At 40.1% G+C, this 21,490-nt stretch overlaps 1 protein-coding gene across 1 annotated transcript in view; it reads left to right on the top strand.

Annotated features, from left to right (window-relative positions):
• Positions 1-21,490, top strand: part of cdh13 (cadherin 13, H-cadherin (heart)) — a 357,669-nt gene that overhangs the window by 122,038 nt on the left and 214,141 nt on the right. Inside the window, exon 4 of the mRNA XM_080027417.1 lies at positions 19,488-19,601. Within this exon, the coding sequence (XP_079883543.1) occupies positions 19,488-19,601 (114 nt within the window). The remainder of the gene's footprint in view (positions 1-19,487; positions 19,602-21,490) is intronic.

Genomic DNA, 21,490 nt, shown 5'->3' with positions numbered 1-21,490 from the left:
ATAAAGTTTACTTTGCCTCACCAGCATCATCAGATGACCATTATTCATCTGAAATAGTAATTATTTACAACAACATAAACACATTACCTCATTGTGATCCATACTAACTGCCGTCTCTCGTTCATTCGCTTTGTGTCAGGACACGGAATCTTTCAGCTCCGTGAGAGGTGACACTGCATCAACTCATTGCAATCAGGTGTGTGTAGCACTGACTGGCATTAGTTGATGCTGTGTCACTAACCACTCTCACGGAGCCGAAAAGAGTCCAGTGCCCTCACACTTTCAACACACAGACATGCACTATTGCTTCCTGATCATTTGAATCTCGCACGCCCGGCACGAGCTAGAAAACAGCTTCACGACAGCTGGCGTCGTAAAAATACTACCGCTTTTGTCCAAAGGGGCCGCCAACGTGCAATGTTACTCGTAGTGGCTTTAAGAATGTTATATATAATGTTGATTTCATGGCGGTGCTAGATGAAAAGTCAGATAAAAAACATTTGAGTTAAGTTAGTTAAGTTAAGTTAGTTAGGTCAAGTTAACCTAAAAAAACCTCTGTGTGTTCCCGTCACAAGCTCTACCAGAAAGTGACTTTTAAAACTGTTTTTACCCACTTTCAAGGACACACCTTTAAAACCTTACCGGTTTTAACAACATATTTTGTCCAAATACGGGCTGAAGTCCTCTCGGACGTGGATTTTAACCTCCTTTCAAACCAAAACTTGGACAAAACTACATGCAGAGACAACAGGGCTGTCCTCAGCTGACACTGACAGTGTGGGAAAAGAAACCCCAACACCAGCACTACCACACCGACAAACTTTAACATGGTTGGTTCTTATTGATTGAAGTTGGTTTTATCAGCGCTGCAAAGATCTAACAAAATATCAAGCCACTGGCAAACTGCTGCAAGCACTGCGGGCCCGGTAGCTAAACCGGCTCAGTCAACAGAGGGTGAGCACAACAAAAACCAGCAATGGCACCACTTACCTCTCCATCTACTCCCTGCGATGGCTGTTTTCGGCTGAGCCAGAAAGTCACTGAACTGGAGGGAAGAGTCTCTCGCCTCTACCAGATTGGAGAGGACGAGCGGATCCTCGACACAATATTAGAACAAGCACAAGCGCAGTGTTTCAGCACCGCGGCGGCTGCAGCAGGTGAGGCTGCTACTGGTGCCAGTGGAGACCTCGATGACACGGTACTGTGGACCAACACCACCCAGCCCCCGACTGGAGACCAGTGGACCCAACTGGGAGCGAAACCCAGGGCTCTCCTGTGTTCCACCCCGGGGCAGTCGGCACCATGGACGCCGGTTCCTCATCGGGGAAAATACAGCAGCAAACCGGGGAGAAGATCGCCCCCGTGTACACCTCTAGTTCAGGATCTATGCCTCTCCAACCAGTTCATTGTGCTGGGTGAACAGGAGTTTCCTCCACTCGATGGATCCACGCAACGGGCCCCAGAACACAGGCTATCTGCTCCCCGACCCGCACCAATGACTCGGCTGGCTCCATGCCAGCGACTCGGCCCTCTACTCTCGGGAAGGCTGTGTCTGTAACGTTCACTCCTCGGCCAAATCCTCCTACAGTCGGTTCATCTTCTCGCCAGGCCTCGAGCACCCTGGCTTCTTCTCCCACCAGCAGGACCTCCACCAGACCCGGCCCAGCAGCCACCGCCAACGGAGAGTCACAGCCTGACCGGAGCCTTCGGCAACGTCCACCTGGATGGCAGCATCCTCGGCAGCGTGGCCCTCGTCCCCTTCCCACGATGCTCATCATCGGTGACTCCATCATCAGGCATGTGAAAACACAATCCTCCACAACTGTGTGTTTTTACGATGCCACTGTCAACGATGTTGCTGCTGAAATCCGCAGCGTTTTGGAGGCACACCCCTCTGTTAACACCGTGGTGGTTCATGTTGGAACCAACGATGCCCAACGGCAACAGTCGGAAATTTTAAAGCAGGATTTTGTCCGGCTTTTTGGCATCCTGAAGCAGGCCAGAGTGAGAGTCTTCATCTCCGGACCAGTCCCCACCCTCGACCGTGGAATGGGGCGTTTCACCAGGCTGCTGAGCCTCCACACCTGGCTGTCCACTACCTGCCAGGAGCACGGGGCAGTTTACATCGATAATTTTAATCTTTTTTGGGAACGCAGGGACTCCTTTAAACAGCATGGCCTCCACCTTAATTTCAGGGGATCGCGACTCCTCTCACAAAACATTACCTTCTCTGTCCCACACCACATGAACAATCAACACGCCGCTGAAGAGCTTGGATCTTCTTCATCATCATCATTCACCTCATCACGTGATTGACAACATATCCAGGTACAGTCTCCACTACACCCCATAGTATCACTAGACACACGCCCACTCACCCAACACTATGCTCAAGGAACAGGAGACACTTTAATACTGCAAATCTATTAAACCTTTTATCCATTACCCTTCAGCCACAGTCTGCTAAAATAAATCAGGCTGACAATGCTTTGAACAAACTAAGTTTGGCCTTGTTGAACGTAAGACCATTGGCAGGTAAAACATTTTTAATTAATGATTTTATTACAAAGCACAAACTTGATTTTCATGTTTTTAACTGAAACTTGGTTGGACCAAGACAACAGCTCAGCTGTTCTTATTGAATCAGCCCCCCGAAACTTCACTTGCATGAGTGAAGCCAGAGTAAATAAGAAAGGGGGTGAAGTTTATATTTTGTTTAATGAATCCCTCCAATGCAAAAAGATGTCATACGGAAATTTTGTTTCATTTGAATATGTGGCTCTCCAGTTGAATTCAGCCTCTCAAGCTATTTATATTACTATCTAAAGGCCACCTAAATACTGTGCAAACATTTTTGATGAACTGCTGTCTGTAATCTGTATTGAGTTTGTAATTGAGTTTTGTTTGGACTTTCTGGAACTGTACTAAACTGGTTTGAATCATACTTAAAGGTCAGAGACTACTATGTATCAATAGGCAATTTCACATTAGAGAGAACAAATATTACATGCGGGGTCCCCCAAGGTTCCATTCTTGGGCCTCTTCTGTTTAACATCTACATGGTCCCACTAGCTCAGATTATGAACAAGAATAAATTATGTTACCATAATTATGCAGACGACACTAGTGTTGTTTTTGGCGGCCTGTTTTAAGTTTAGTTTTAGTCTAGTCTTTGTGTCAAACTGTAATTTTAGTTTGTATTAGTCTTAGTCACGTTTAAACTCTTTTTAGTCTAGTCAAGTTTCTGTTGACTAAAAGTCTGAGCATTTTAGACTTCTCTTAGTCTGAATTATCTGTGACTATTTTCGTCTAGTCTTAGTCAACAAATACTGATGACATTTAAGTCTAGTCTTAGTCAATGACATTTGTATTTTAGTCTTTTTAGTAATACAATTATATTTAACCCAGTTAATATTGTACAAGTACCTAGTAGCCTATAGTACAGCCAAAATCAAAATGTTCTTTAAGTCCCCCATTTCACAAGTCAAACAAGGTTATCTTGTCTTATTATATTATGTTTACCTTATAGACTCAAGAATACATGCAATTCCAGACACGGAAGACGCTCTGATTGAATTTACATCATATTTATTTGAGCTACCAAACATGTAAGAATGCCGGATTCCTCAACCTGAACAGCAGTCTGGTGGAGCTCGGACAGCTTCTCTTTGTGTTTCAAAATATCCTGTCTAATGACAAACATTTACATAAAATAAATAGGCCTAAATAAAATAGCTTCAAATGACAATGTCAGACAAAATTGACATTACATTCAAGTTTAATTAAGAGAAAAAAGGTTCTTGAATGCTAGAGCTACAATTACATAATAACAAAGTGCAAATAAAATGTTTGTGTATGACTTGTATTGCTTGTAAACTGAAGTCAGATTTTGTATTACAAGATATAACCAGTGTTGGGAACGTTACTGGGCAAGACACTTCACCCACCTTGCCTCGTGTGAATGTGTATGACTGCTGTATGTTTGAGGTGGTGGTCGGAGGGGCCGATGGCGCTGAATGGCAGCCTCGCTTCTGTCAGTCTGCCCCAGGGCAGCTGTGGCTACTATGGTAGTTTACCACCACCGGTATGACTGTGTGTGAACGAATTGTCTGGAACCCTGTAAAGCGCTTTGAGTATCATGAAAGGCGCTATATAAATCCAAGCAATTATTATTATTAAAATTGACATTACATTCAAGTTTAATTAAGAGAAAAAAGGTTCTTGAATGCTAGAGCTACAATTACATAATAACAAAGTGCAAATAAAATGTTTGTGTATGACTTGTATTGCTTGTAAACTGAAGTCAGATTTTGTATTACAAGATATAACCAGTGTTGGGAACGATACTTTAAAAAAGTAATTAGTTATAGTTACTCACTACTTGTTCCAAAAAGTAACTGAGTTAGTAACTGAATTACTTTATAATAGAAGTAACCAGTTACCGGGGAAAGTAACTATTTGCGTTAGCCTACTGTGAAAAAAAAAAGTTGCCATATGTCAACAAATTTGGATTTTTCTGAGCAGTTGAAATGAGTAGAACAGACAAGTAGGCCTACTTGTAGGCTACATAACCTTCAATATTTATTGCACATCAACAGACAGCAAGAGGTTTATCCTGCACTTCAAGTATTTTGTTCTCAACAAAAGTAGCCTAGTAGAGGAAACTGCTGAATGTACCGTGCTGATCTTCTATATCACTGGATTCACTTCAGGGGTGTCGGCTAAAACACCACTTGAGGCCTAAAACGTCAAACCATGAAGCATGAGAGATGAGAGGAGGAGTAAGGATTTATCCTATGTTTATTTCCTTTTTTAACATGCACAGCAGCATACAGATCCCAGAAAAAGAACAATAGCAATATTCGGCTCGTGATGACTCGCTAAACAGCTGTTGCAACCGGCGAATCGCGGCCGTTTAATAACGTTACGTGCATAAATTATAATTTATAGAGATCGGGAAACTCCATGCACTTACTCACAAGGGCGATGCAAACAAACTCAGGGAGAGCACGTTTCAACCGTGAATTGATAGATGGTTACTGCGGCAACGTGCACGTTTACACAACAGAGAGAGAAAGAAAAAGAAACTTCACTAAACAGTGCTCCGGCTGACTGACGTGACGGCGCTAACTGACAGTTATAATGTCATCCATACTGAATAAAACACAACTAGAAGTTTGTGTAGTAGCCTATGGAGCCAGGGGTGCGTTCGGATTACACAGTTTATTCAATCAATTCAAAGTAACGCACGGCATTTAACGTTCAGTAACGATAACGACATTGTAACAACGGAAAAAGTAATTAGTTAGATTACCCCGTTACTGAAAAAAGAACGGTGTTACCTAATGCCGTTATTTTAAACGGCGTTATTCCCAACACTGGATACAACACAAATGGTTTGAACCATGCGATTGGTAGCACAGACGGCATACAGTGGAATTTGTTAACAGAACTTATTACATGGCACTTTGAAAATCCTATGTAAATCACGGCATTCTACAGGTCTGTTATTTCCAGCAAGACAGACCTCTGTCAAAGGTATAATGACCGTTGCTAAGGACCTACGTCATAGTTTTGAAGGATAGACGTCCACAAACAGGGCTACTACTCTTTCAGAAAACAATTGAATATTTTTTCAACATGACTTTGCATGTATCAGGAGAGCAGGGAACACAGGAGTCATGGTTAATATCCGACAGGAATCCAGTCAAGATGACGTGAGTACGTTTGGCCGCATATTGACAGTTAGCCTACAGTAACTTCAGGCTGCAGCCCAAAGTTAACCCACCGCCGCAGCTGCATCTTCCATATTGCCGCGAGTGGGGATTGAGGAAGTAACGTCGCCTCCTAACGTCCTGTTATTTCAAAATAAAAGCCAACTCACGTTTGTCTAGTTAAGTGCTCATGTTAAGCCAGTGAAATTCTTTTAATCTGAAGCCGTAGCCTGTTTGCTGCCCTAGGCTCAGGAAACAGAAATATTGCAAAAATAATAATAATGGCGAGACAAAATAGCCTTATAACATTTTGTGTCCTCTCGTTTTTGCCAATGAACATGAAGATATATTTTAGCAGAGTTTTTGTTTTTGTAAACCACATTTAGTCCCGTTTTTATTCGTCAACAATAAAGCATTATATATTTGATTATAGTCTTCGTCACATGACCACCATTTACGGTGCGTCTCATCTCGTTTCTGTCACGTGATAAAGGTTCGTTGACGACGATATGTTGTCATATATCTTGTTGACAAAAACAACACACACATTTACATAACCATATCACCAGGAGACTATAGTCCGATACAAGCACTGAGTATGTATTTTATCTGTGTATTGAACAAATCAATGACTGGATGTGCCAAAATGTTCTTCAATTGATCAACGACAAAACTGAAGTCATTGTCTTTGGTGCCAGGGATGAAAATTAAAAGTCAACGCACAGCTGAAATCTGTTATGTTAGAAAGCACACACCAAGCCAGAAATCTTGGTGTAGTCATAGATTCAGACTTGAATTTCAAAAAAACACATGATATCAATGACTAAGTCAGCCTACTACCACCTTAAAAATATATCAAGAATTAAAGGGCTAATGTCTCAGCAGGACTTAAAAAAACTTGACCATGCATTTATTTTTAGTAGACTTGACTACTGTAACAGTGTCTTTGCAGGCCTTCCTAACAAATCAATCAGACAGCTTCAGCTAATTCAGAACGCTGCTGCTCGAGTCCTCACGAGGACCAAAAAAGTGGATCACATCACCCCAGTTCTGAAGTCTTTACACTGGCTTCCAGTCACTCAAATAATTGATTTCAAAATACTGATGTTGGTTTACAAAGCCTTAATGGTCTAGGGCCAAAATACATTACTGATCTGCTGATCCGTTATGAACCTACCAGAGCTCTCAGGTCGTCTAGGACAGGTATACTAAAAGTCCCCAGAGCTAGGACTAGACAGGGAGAGGCAGCTTTCAGCTTTTATGCACCCAATCTCTGGAACGGACTGCCAGAGAGTCTGAGGTCTGCTGTAACTCTCAGCTCTTTTAAATCGGGTCTCAGCACTTTCCTGTTTCCCTTTTAACCTGTCATTTGTATTTGTTGTTCAAATGTTTTATTTATTGTATTTACATGTTGTATTCATATCCATGTTTTTAAATTTGTTTCTTTTTTGTATGTGTATTCTATACTTGATGTATTTGAATTTTGACCCTGTGAAGCACCTCGAATGGCCCTGTGTCTGAAATGTGCTATATAAATAAAATGTCCTTGCCTTGCCTAAAACCCAAAATGTCACATTATATTATATCAGGAAAAAAATCATCAAAGTTGTGGAATTAATCTCCTCTGGAAAATGAATGTTTGTACAAAATTTCCTAGAAATCCACTTAGTTGTAGCAATATTTCAGTTGAACCAAAGTAGTGCATTGACCTAGAACAATATCTCTCGTATCGCCAAATAAATGTGATTCCTCTTTACCAACCAATAATAGATGCAAAACAAAATAAAAATGCCATGTTAAAGTGATCCACAAACAAAAATGTCTTGGGGAAAGCAAGCAATTACTCAAAAGTAGGACAGACCATACGGCCCCATTAGTCACTAGAAACTTTACTTCCCCTCGTATAACTTGCCAAATTACTAATTCACTTATATCCTCAATGACTTGCCGAGGTAACACCCACGGGCTACCTAACCAAATAAACGATGGTGAGAGAGAAGCATAAACAAATGAGAGCCACATCATGCCGAAAGCGATTGAGACATTCATTAAGCTCGGGGCAGGGAGAATGGTAGCAGCAGGACTCTGAGCACTGCAGCAGGAAGACGGATGATCTGTGAGAGCATGAAAGGAACACCAACTGTACCTGCAGTCCCTAGAAACTTTTCCTCATCAACTTTATGTATTTGTACTAAACAGATGGGGGGATGTGGTATATGGAGGACAGGAATCAAGGACAATGGTGTTTGTTCAGGTGTAGAGAGTTTTACAAAGCAGTCCATTTTCTCGCAACGGACATACATTTCTGTGGACTATCCAAATAAAAGGACACATTGGCAGTGAAACAAAATGCAGTGTTGGGATGCAGGCTTACTGGCCGAAGTCCCACATAATTGGAACAGGCCAGTTTAATTGTTCATTTACCAAACCCTGGTGTTTTTATGTTCCCCTGTAGAACATGTTTTCCTTTTCTCTTTGCCTCTATGTGACCACATGCATTGAATAATGATTAAAAACACACGGGGAAATATTAATATATGCACATGTCACGTGGGTCTTCATCAAAGATGAATTGGTTGTCTATTATTCTTATAATAAAGCAAAGATTGCACCAAACTAACTGGACCCCAGTTAGATGTCTGGAATTTCCGCTGGGAAATACCAAATTGTTAAAGATGCAATATGTAACATGGTCCACTATAGTGCACAGTGCAAAGAACATATTGTGTTTGTAGGGTTAGTGCTTGTTTTTAGGGCATGATCACCAAAATTAGAGGTTGTGATGCTTTGGGCATAGCAACCACTATTAGTGTTAAAGCATTAGGCCGGCGCGACTGTCAAATGATTAGGACGCAATATAGTGCATGTCCGTATTGAAAGTGTGAGGGCACGGAATCTTTTTGGCTCCGTGAGAGTGGTTAGTGACACTGCATCCACTCAATGCCAGTCAGTGACACACACACCTGATTGCAATGAGTTGATGCAGTGTCACTAACCACTCTCACGGAGCTGAAAGATTCCGTGCCCTCACAGAAAGCGAATGAACGGCAGTATGAATCACGATGAGGTAATGTGTGTGTTATTGTAAATAATGACTATTTCAGATGAATAATGGTCATCTGATGATGATGAAGCAAAGTCAACTTTGTGTTAGTACCGTTCATTCACTTAGGAGTAAACACTGCAGGACTAGTTCACTCCCATTAAATGGTTTACACGTTGCTTGGCAACGCCCTCCTCCCGCACATCTATCACTCTCCCTTTTAGCTTTTAGTTGTTCTTCATTGAATTAATTTTTTTTTCTTTGATGGTTCAGCCCCGTTATCAGCCATTATGACGACAAATAACTGTCTCAAACAAGACTACCCTTCCCTTACCTGGAGGAATAGACTACTCAAATCGCGTTGATGCGCTACACTGAAATCTGCGACCAGTATGAATATGTGACCAAAGAGCCTGCATGCGCAAGCCAAAGGTCGAACTGGGTGTGCGACCAGACCAAAGGCATAAATAAAAACTATATACAAACGTCTTTCTTTGCACTGATGGTCTTGTTTGCTATTAAAGGTAATTTATGATTATCAGAGGAAAATGAGGCTTCTTTAAAGATATTTAAAAGTTCCTTGTAGCCGCTTTAAGCATCAGCTGTTCCACTGGACTACTCGAGTAGTTTTCGTTCCTCGTCAGTGCTCTTCAAAACCCTCTATTTTAAACTCTTATATGGTTGTCTTGGATAGTAATCATCTTCTCTGTTTTCTCTCCCCATCATCTTATCACTGAGGCTGTAATGCTTTTTTAAACAAATGCATTAAAGAGGGCTATTTATATTTAAATGGGACAGTATTAGCTGTATATTTGCATCACTGTTAAAGTATTTTGCTCTTTTCAAAGTCCATTTGGTTTCAAAGATTACGGATGTGGGTGTTTTCCAACTGCCAAATATGGCATCTCTGAGGTTGTGCGAGTATGTTAATTGATGATAAATATATAGATGAATAAGGCAAAAATATTGACAGAAACAAAAATGAAAAAAGATTGTTGGAGGAGCCAGGCAAGGAGGAAGACATCTCAAGCTAATAGAAGCATATTATACAAGAAGATTGAGGCAGGTAGGTTAACAGATCTCATTATGTCACTATCAATTAATCTGCTGAAGCTCTGGGACTCATATAAGCAGCATATATTGTCCTTTTCTCAATCCATATCCTGTCCTCCCCTATACTCCCCCGTGCCGTGCCTCTACAGCGTCACAAGAGGCGCATCAAACATGCGCACAGAGCAGCAGCGGTTTCTCAAGCATATGTCACTAACTCATGGTGTGATTAAAAGCTTGTTTCAATAAGCCATGGTTTTGACTTGTTGAATGACTTTGCTGATACCACTGACTGCCCTCGGATGCTGAGCTTAAATCTCCAGTCTGAGATAGTACTCATGGTAGTCTAGTCATGTTGCCTTTTCCCTGTTTTTTTATTGTGTATAATTCTTTATTATTGTACCATACACGTAGTTTGTTTCTTTTGAAATTTGATTTGAGTAAGGAAATCTCTTTTGTTGTGTTCCGGTCAAAGTTAGATTTGGTCTGATTTGCTCAAACTCCCTTTCTCTTCTCTTTGATGCACAAGGGAAACATTCCATGGTGGATTCATTGGCATAACTAATCGTATCATGGCAGAAATTATTGACTGGTGATAATTGATAAGTGCTGTGAGCGAAGGTGGAGAGAATCAGTTTTTAATACCTCGGCACAAGCTGCTAGTTTGCAGTAACACAGGCCCAGAGAGGGAGAGAGGCGGCTGATGAATGTTTCCTATTATGAGCAAAACTCTGAATTCAAAGAGTAATTTATTCCTCCTTTTTTTTTGCAGCCGATCAATATGTGAATTAATGGAAGAATGCATTTCAATTTAACAAATGCATGCACCAAGATATGGACCTTTTTGTGTGTATTTTTCTGTGTTGTTTCAGTTGTGCTGTGTGCAGAACAACAGTTGTGCACAGCATTTGCTTGCCTTCAGGGGGCATTTGCAAGCACCATTCAAATGTAAAATCTGATAAGAGGCAAAATAATCTGAGTCCAAAGGCCTATTTATTTTGCTTTTGTTATGTTTCATCCACTTTCACATACTGAATGAAATGGTATATTGCATTCAGAGCGAAATCCTCAGCCTGCAACGGCAAATAGATTTTCTTCTAACCAAGCTTTCAGTGTTGAGTAAGAATTTCTAGGGGTGACTAAGATGTGACATCTTGCAACCACAGCACAATATCGCACATTATACAACACAGCACACATAATCTTCCTCTCGCTTGTCTTCATCCCACTCGAGCTATCTTTCCTTAGTTTTTTTCTGCAGCTGCTGTTTGTTAAATCCGTTTACTGCAATTGTCTATTGCTTTTTTGCACCATTTCCTCCTAACCCTCCATCTTTTGCTGAAATGGTAGAATATCTCTGCTTATAACTATCTGCTAAAATTATTATTAGTACCAGTGGTTCATGAATGATTGTTCATGAACTTGTTCATATTAGGGGCAAACGTGAACTGAACGTACTGTTTTTCTGCCTGATGAACGTTATTGTGAACGCGTTTATTCTGGCGTTTGCGAACGACTCTCAGTTTGTCGTTCAAAAGAGTGCCATATTTCCATAGAAACCCCCCTAAAACCATAGATAGTATATAATATGGATGTATCATCCGTGCTTATCTCAGTTATTCACACGGCATCCAATAATCCTGGTTTATGCGCGTCGCCATCTTGTGAGATTTTTACTCCGCCTCACGTCGTAGAACAAAATTCCCCCTCCTCAGTGTTGTCATGGAGATATGAGCTAAACATACAGACTAGAATGTTTATTTGGACCAGGCTGTAAATAGGTTTAATAAGACTGTGAAAACGGCCTGTTTAACAAGTCAGTCAAAGAAAAATTGCTCAGTCCTGGTACCGCTAAAACACACAGAAAACAGGCCTTAATATTTAGCGGAAAAAACACCTAATCTGGCAACACCAGCCACCACAGAGTCGCACCGCCGCATGCGTCATCAAAATGCTCGATGGTGTTTTGTGCCCCCAACGTGAGTTGGCCGTTGAGTGTCACATTCTCAGTCTCCGGTCTGTGTCGGGGCTATCACAGAGTTGTCAAGTTTCCAGTCCAGCACCATACGGACTCCCTCTCCCCTTTCCCCCCAGGAGGTCATTCACCTCCTACCAGGCCATTGCTTAAATAAGACATTGTTTCTTAGCAATTTTTGCCTGTCTAAATAAAGGTTGATGATGATGATGCATGAAAAAAATCAAACATTGTTCATTTTCAGCCTTGGAACAATTTCTTGCTTTGGATGGTCACGTTCCAATTTGGCACACATTAGTTGTTTTGTTCTTCTTTGAGAAATATACAAATAGGTGACAACTGAAGTATAGTATCTAAATTCAGATTCTGAACAAAGGTCTCTTAGATTTAGTTGAAAGCTTTACTGAAAAGTGTGTCAAGGGAATCATGGATCCTTACATTGATGACTATTTAGGTCAGCTGAAGATAAAGACATTATTTAAAAAAATTGGATCACAAGAAGAAGATATGGGATAATATTTTAGATTTTTAAAGATATAGGATAATACATATAATACTCATGTGAAGTGCAGAATTAATAAGGTTTATAAGTGCAGATTAAATGCTTCTCAGGGCTTATAAACTCAAACCATGATTGGCAAGCTTTCAAATTATCTTCAAGACCAATTAAAGGTGAAGTAAGCGATTTATTTATGTTAATATAAGTGTTAAATCGCTCTTTATTGACACAGTGATCCCTTACATAATGTGCGCGTTTCATAAAGCCGATCTCTCAGTCAGCTGCTCTCCATGTAATCGACAAATACACTTTACGGGGATCCCGAAATTAATATCCTATCACAAGAGAGAACGCTACAAACCGACACCCGTCTCACTCATGGTCTCACTGCCAGTGCACGCCAGAGCAACAGATGGGTGAATGTTTATGCGCCTACAATGGCGGAGAAGCTACAAATCTACCCAATGTCTGTTTTGATGGTTTTTATCATGTTTTATCACAATTACTTATCTGAGATGGTGCTAGATAACTCGCTGTTTGAAGACCACAGTGCATTAATGTGGTGACGTGGGGACGAGCGAGGGGACTGCTAACTGCAGTAACTGACAGGAAGTTAGCTAAAAGAACCATTCCGCTTACAGCTCCTTTTAAGTTAACATCTAGGGTCAGTTTTGAATTGTTACTCTTACTAATGAGCTTTTTTTTTAAAGTTATGTTTGGATTATTGTCAGGGCACACTGTTCACCACATGTGAAACACACTTATAATCACTTTGGCACACTATTAATTAATTCAGCTAATGGAATATTTGAAATAAGCATCAATGTGTCACTATGTTACGCTTGACTGAGTGAAAGTGTTTATGCTTCATTGATTATTCTTTAACAAAGTGTGAAACATTGTGCTGTTGTCACCCACAATGGGGACATATTACTAGGCAGGTTAAAAGTAATATACCTATATTATAATTCAGAACCATGATATAGATACCTTCATTCCTTAGTGAGTGTTGAGCATGCGCACACGCAGAGAGGGTCGCGCACGTGATCGTCAAAGCCATGTGTTTGCTGTGCAGAAAAAATGCACATGTAGATAGGGTCGAGCACTGTGCCTCCCGTTGCAGAAATGCACAGTGATGCTTTTATGCTCTTGGAATTGTGTTGCCGTGGTCGACTTCTGAATGAACGCCATAGCTTAGCCTTGTATTAGGGCACGTGACTGATTGCCCGACCAGGCTGAATATCCTATAGTTCATTCCACATTGAATAGATGTATATCCCTGTCACCACTGGCCTTGATATTATCCATTTCTCACCAGGTCTCCAACACATTGTCAAGATATGAGTAATAACACTTCTCAATATAGCATTGAGAGTGAAAATGGCAGAATAGACAAGGACGTGACTTTACTGCCACAGTAACTCTGCGCTCAGATGACGATGACAAAGGCTCCATCTTTCTCTCTGTCAAACATGCAGGGACACACACAAGACATACAGTATACATACAAAATACGGTATTTTCATGTAAACCTTTCAAAGTTATAGCCATATATGCCCTCTACTTTGTTACCTCTGACTGTTCAAATATATTTAAAACTTCCTTACAAGTCTTTTTTCTCTAGATATGACACTTTCAACTCAGTACACTGGAATGCCCTAATGATCATTTGAGAGACAAAGAGAAAGGAGAAGTAAATGTATTATGGCTGGATCGGGATTGATGGTGCAGCAGTATTTTATGAAAAGGACACATTAAAGATTCATAGCTTCCGTCTCTTATGATCTCACCAAGCTGAAAGAACACTATTCATCACACATTCATACCGCAAATACGAAAAGTGTGAAGAAAAGCTATTGCTAAGTGAGAGAAAAAGGACTTCAAGTTCCAAGATTGTTTATTCTCCATATACACAAAAAAATACAGGTGCAGTTATTTCCGATGACATTTTAAACCTCTGGCTCCTTCCAACAAAGCAACAGACACAAAAAGACAATAGTGCAAAGATACATAATGCTAATAACTACTGTATAAGTAGAATGTAGAATAAAGTACTGCACAGTAACATAATACTCTACTGTAATGTGGGGGTGGGGTGTTTGAACAGGTGTTTTAAACAGACGCGTATATATAATATACTGCTCTGGAAAAAAATAAGAGACCACTCCAAATGTTCAGTGTCTCTTCTTAAACTATTTAGAGGCATATTTTTGAGCAAAATGAACATTTTGATTTTATAATATAAACTACTGACAACATTTCTACACATGTCACAAAAAAAAGATTGTCGTGAAGAGCATTTTCAATAAGTAATGTAGAGAGGAAGATTGAAGAAAAATCCAGACTGGTCTCTTTAATTTTTTCCGGGGCTGTATATGAACAAATGTAACTATAGAAAGATACAAACATGATGCTATGAACAATTGGTACAAATGCAGGTGTGTATATATAAATATATGAATAGATCTAACTATAACAGATGTAATCATAATGGTATGACCAGATGGGATACATATAGATGTGTCTATATTAAACAGCAATACATAAACAGGTGTACACAAAATGGACGTTTGCTGAGTGTACCAGTCTTATGGCCTGTGTGATGCAGCTGTGAAGTCTGGTGTTGCGAGACTGGATGCTGAGGTACCGTCAGCCTGACGGAAGCAGGCAGGACAGTTTGTTACTAGGGTGATGGGGGTCTTTAATGATCCTGCATGCCTTCACCTTACAACGCTGGGCGCAAAGGTACAGTTCCATGAATGAAAACTCCATCTTGGTTATATGCTGCGCAGTTTTCAGCACCATCTGTAATGTCTTAGGCAAGGGTGGATAAACTGCCTAACCAGGCATAAGGGGGATGCAATCAGTCAGGATACTCTCGATAAAATCTATGTTGAACCTATGCAGAGAAGACCTATTTTCTGGGCAGATACACATATGATACGATACCATACAACTTTATTGTCATAGCAAGTCTGAAATCTTACTTGCATCGCAGCACCTCCATATACAACATCACTGTAAAGACAAGACAAGAATCAAGTCATCGACACAATACCCAAAATACATGATTCAACAACAAAAGACAACATTTAAGGCCCACCAGTGTTCATTTGATCTGGAATTACCTGGTACAGGAATGAGTACTGCAGTCTTACCTTATTACATTTTGCAACCCTAAATCTCTAGTTTGATGGTAATTAATTGTACTCATTGTTCAGAAAGTGTTTGGAGTGAGAGCAGATTTTGTTAGCCATCCTCAGCACGTTTTTATGGTAGAATGATTCACTTTCTGAAGTGGTTGACCTTCTATCTTTGAGCAGATTTTGAATACGTGGGGCATCTGATCAAGTTGCTTTAGGTTAGGAGAACAGTCTGATGAAATGATATCCACATCTGGACACCACTTGTCGTTGACCATGAAGCAGACACCTCCCCCCTTATATTGCACAATGTTATAGTCTGGTCCTAGCGATAAATGGAGAGTTCATGTGGAACAATGGCAGCCTCTGAGATCAAAGATTTGGTCCAAGCCTCGATAAAACCATAAGGTTATAGTACTTAATGTCCCGTTGAATTGCAATCCTGCTCGGCGGCTCATCCTGCTTGCTATCCAGTGATTGGACATTTGCCAGAAGTATATGTGATAGAGAAGGGCAGCTTTCACGTTTCCTCGCCCTGACCAAGACCCTGGACCACAGCCCTTGCCTTCGTCTTTCTTAGCCATTTTCAAGGTACAGCAGCAGGTAACCATGGAAAATTACCATTATTTTGTAGGTTGTGATAACAAAGTGATGTCCACCAATGGCCTTATGTGTCTCAAATAGTTATATTGTATATTGCTTGCTTAGGTGGTTCACATGTTGCAAGAACGTCTTAAAATTTATACGACCATAAAGAAGCAAATTTAAGGAGGAGCTCGAGACACAACTGCCATCTATGGCGCCATCTTGAATTGTTTTTGAATTGAGGTAGAAAGGTGAAGGAGAAGTATAGCGACAATTTATCTTTTCCAGAATATCCTGTGGTGAGCCATCCTTGTCGAGCAGGACAAACATACATATTCAGCTGATCATGTTTGTCAGTTCGCCTAGCTGTCCTGATCCACTACTGTTTTAAATCACCATCACTTCCTCTCCGTATCCACTATAACTAAGCCCAGTGAAGACATGGATATGACAGCATGATCTATCTTAGCCCTAACCCCTGTCACCAGTCCCCACGTCCAGGCACAACAATGACCCCATGGTGCCTGTTTGCCTTCCAGTTCGTATTCCCCTCCTTTACAAATATCACACAGCTGAGACCTGTGAATGATGGGATTGATGTTCTCATCCCTGGGCTTTTGATTCGGGACTTATTTTTACAGGCAGGGCTTAAAAGTCCATCAAATCGCTAGTGAACGGGCCACAAACATACACACACCACCGACTGTGCTCTTTACAAACTAAATAGGTCATATAAACTCTGACAGTTTTGTCCAGTTGTCCGTCTAACCACTTCAGGTGCAGGTTTAGATTTCTGTCTTTGGCATTTGGAAGGTCATCCCCCAGTGGCTTCCATAAGAAAAGGTGTTTGGTGTGTATTTGGTTTTGTTCTGGTTGGGTTGTGGTTTTTGATTACTCTTTCATTGTGTTCTCTCTGACCTGTGTAGCTTGGAGGTGTGGAGGAGAGAGGCGACTGTTTGGTGTTGCCCTTGCTGTCTGAGTCTTGGCACTCTGCTGTAAACAAATGGCTCAGTGTTTCTCTCTTACCTGTTCTCATTCCGTCATTCTGACAGGGGTGAGAATGGTGCCAGGGTCTTTGTCAGCCAAGAACAGCAGTGTGAACAGTAAACACGCAAACATCCCCCTGCACACACACACAAACACACAGTCACATCCGTGTGCAGTGCACATTCTCAAAAAACACAATTTAAGTCGGCTATAAAAGACAAAGGACAAAGGAGTCCATTTGCATTGCAAATTAATCTACAAAAAACTCTGTCGGTATTCTCCCTTTCATATTGAAACTGAGTTGTCATTTCAACCACGGCTCAATGACTGGGCTTGTTGCTGTCTTGTTTATTTCCTTGTTTTTCCATTTAAGCAGTGACTGGCATGGCGTGGACAATGGACTGTGGTTGCAAAGGGCAGATCAGATGAATGCATCTGAAATCACATTTAGTCAACCCTTTTTCAGTCAAAAATAATGAGGGGTTATGATATTATTACATATTAATAATATCAAACATTTTAGATCTTTCAACATTAAGGGGCTTATTATTTATCACACAGATTGGTATACAGTATCTGTCCTTAAAAAAATGTATTCCTTTAATTCATTATAACAAATGTCTCTACTAAAGTGCATCCACATTCTGTGGACATGTATATGAACATTGTAGAGCATTTGTGTGTTTATGTATTTATTGTTTTCTCCTCGGCATGTGTCCAGGTGTGCAGGGAGTGAGCACATTGTGCTCTCCTGTAGGTCATCATCTCCTTGCTAGCCGCTAGGATTCCAGCTTCCTGTTCATAGTGTTAGTGGCATACATTATGTTCATCAACATCCAAGCAGAGAGCCCCACTGGGCTCTATAAGTGTATCAGTTATTTACAGGTGAAAAATAAGGGGGACATATTTGTATTATATTATACAGAAACAACCACGTCTTTGTTTATAACAGCAGGAGGGTTGGAGATAAAATTTGATTTTCATTGTGTTCTCAAGAGCAAAAACAACATATCAGACTGGCTTTGTCTGCATGAACAATGTAATTGCTTTGCCAACACCATGACGTCTCTAAATTGATAATTTGTTATACTGCATTTTCATCTTTGTTGCTTTTGCCTAAATGCTTGTTTCTTCTACTTCTCTCTTATGTCCCTATTTAACATATGAATGAAGAAAAGCTGAATATAGAATTAAAGAGTATAAATTAAATTGCAGTGAAAGCCGCAGTTACTTCACGTTTGCCCAGAGAATATTCTTTCTTCTCCTCTCCAAATGTGTTAAGCACATGGTGCTGCCTGCCAAATGCAGGTGCTCAGCCTATTTGCATTCCTTACACATACCGCTCAGAATTGGGCATCACTCCAAGAGTAGCTTGTTTATTTATTTGTTTTATCATTTCCAAATGCATCCTTGACTGGTTGCTTTATGTGTATATGTTTATGTCATCAGTGGGCTTTAGGTGTATTGCTAACAGGATGTCGCTAACCGTTTTGGACAACGTAGAGTTGGTGATAATGCAGTGAATGTACACTCAACAAAAATATAAACGCAACACTTTTGTTTTTGCTCCCATTTTTCACGAGATAGACTTAAAGATCTAAAATTCATTCCAGATACACAATTCTTACCATTTCTCTCAAACATTGTTCACAAATCTGTCTAAATGTGTGATAGTGAGCACTTCTGCTTTGCTGAGATAATCCATCCCACCTCACAGGTGTGCCACATCAAGATGCTGATCTGACATCATGATTAGTGCACAGGTGTGCCTTAGACTGTCCACAATAAAAGGCCACTCTGAAATGTGCATTTTCTTGCTTTATTGGGGGTCTGGGGACTCAGAACCAGTCAGTATCTGGTGTGACCACCATTTGCCTCATGCAGTGCAACACATCTTCTTCGCATAGAGTTTATCAGATTGTCAATTGTGGCCTGTGGAATGTTGGTCCACTCCTCTTCAATGGCTGTGCGAAGTTGCTGGAGACGGCTTATGGCGGAGAAATGAACATTCAATGCACGAGCAACAGATCTGGTTGACATTCCTGCTGTCAGCATGCCAATTGCACGCTCCCTCAATGCTTGTGGCATCTGTGGCATTTTGCTGTGAGACAAAACTGCACATTTCAGGGTGGCCTTTTATTGTGGACAGTCTAAGGCACACCTGTGCACTAATCATGATGTCAGATCAGCATCTTGCAGCAAAGCAGAAGTGCTCACTATCACACATTTAGACAGATTTGTGAACAATGTTTGAGAGAAATGGTACAATTGTGTATCTGGAATGAATTTTAGATATTTAAGTCCATCTCATGAAAAATGGGAGCAAAAACAAAAGTGTTGAGTTTATATTATTTATTATTATTTTTTGTTGAGTGTATGTTACCACAGTGAGGAAATGCTTCAAAATGTAACTTTGCTTGACAAACAAAAATGTTAAGAATTGTTATATTTCAAAGCTTTAACAATATGCTTTCACTTCTTTGTCTTTTAGGATGTCCTGAGTCTTGGGCAGAAGCCACCACACAGATCTAAGAGATCCCTGCTGGTCCCTGCTATTATCGTAACGGAGAACCAGAGAGCTCCCTTCCCCAAGATCATCGGCAGGGTAAGAAACACATGGTCCTACCATAACCTCAGATGGGTTTGATTTCCCAACCGCATGCACGTCCAACACTGGATTACTATATATGGCAACAAAAACAATGGTAGTTTTCCCTTCAGAGAGAAACATTCGTGAAGTACAGGACCAATGATTCAATATCTGCATTATTTTATTTTATTGTCTGTGATAGTTTGGTATGATTTATCCCCAGACAGAAAAATTGCTCCCTAATATGTTACACAGCGCCATTGAAGCGTAAGGGGAAGCGTATATTCCCTTCAATTTATATTGAAGGGAATATAAACCGATGCCGACAGTAGCGTTATAGAGTAATGTAAGAATGTGAAATTAGAATACAAGTAGTGGTTTTATGAATATAATTTCACATCAAATACGAAGACAAGCATCAAATGGATCCCTTAAGCCATTTCCAACCTATGTCATGGAACCAGATGCTTTAAAAGTGTTTTTCAATCGCTGAATATATTTGGATGTCATTGATTTAGTGTTGACAGTCTATTTGTATTGATTGTTTTACATTAATACAATGCATTTCAAATGTAAGAACCAATTCATTCCTATCATATCCCATCATATGTATTCTGGCAAATGTATAACCATTTTAAATGAATTCACTTTGAATGAATTCATTATTTAAGATTTCAGATGAGCTCATAATTGTAGGCTACCATTAGCATATCATAAAAATATACAAGAGCCAACGCTAAACATGTTATCTTAACAAAATAAATGTACCATGGCTAATATAGTAAAAACACACGGAGTGAATCATGCGTCAATCTCTGTTAAAAGTGTAGCCATATATTACTCAGTCAAAGATCTTAAGCATACTCCTGGAGCCTGGCTCCTGTTTCAACAAAAGGTTCTGTGCCTGCACCTTTCAAGCGTACAGTTTCTGTTGACTACTAGTTTGGGCTAATCCACAATGGTCAACAACTAATCTGCTACATATATGTTCCTCTGTATCTCATTCCGACAGTTAGGCCTACTGACTTGCATTTCACATTAACACGGCACATGACAAGTCTCATTGAAGCAAAGCAATACATTTCTGTTGACAGTTGACAATGATGATGACTGTATATGTTTTTTTTGTAGATTGTTAGACAGTTTTCAGTGAATTGTTACCTTTTTATTAAAGTAACAATACTGATGTGAATCCCACACCTTCGCAATAATGTTAATCCTACCTAAATATCGTTTGGGTGGATATTCTAGATATTCAGGATATTCTATTTAAAGGCCTACTTCACCGGTTTGCATATGAAGGTGTATTGAATTCTGAGATCCTATGTAGTATAAATGTGCGAAAAAAATTGAAATCGGTTCATCCTAGCCTGAGAAAAGGCAGAAAGAGTGTTTTTTTTAACCCTATATTTCTCTTTCTCGTGACATCACAGAAAGAGAAATATAGGGTTAAAAAAAAACTTTGTAAATATTACTGTGATGTCTTTTACTGTGACATCACAGTAATATTTACAAAGTAAGTTTTTTTAACCCTATATTTCTCTTTCTGTGATGTCACGAGAAAGAGAAATATAGGGTTAAAAAAAAACGGTGAAGTAGGCCTTTAAGTTATGTCCAAACAACACAAAAACCAATTTGGAGACTGTTATTAGTGTGGATGCAATTAGTAGCAGTGTGCTAATGGTTCTGCTAGCTGAAAATCAAATAAAAGCCTTTGTTTAATACTTTTAATTATTAAGCTAAAATTGGGCAGTCCTCAGTGTGTGCCTATACAAAGCACTTGATCATAGAGTGAAGGTCTGTTGCCTTTTATTGTTGTTGGACATTTAAGCATTATTGACTAAAACAAAGGGAACGCTGATGTTATTGGCCACGTAATACAACGACAAGAGGTTTACTTTTTA

This window comes from Ammodytes marinus (genome assembly GCF_949987685.1).
Source record: "Ammodytes marinus genome assembly, chromosome: 5".
Lineage (NCBI taxonomy): Eukaryota > Metazoa > Chordata > Actinopteri > Uranoscopiformes > Ammodytidae > Ammodytes > Ammodytes marinus.
The sequence above is the reverse complement of the archived record's forward strand: the minus strand, read 5'-3'. Positions and strand labels throughout refer to the sequence as shown.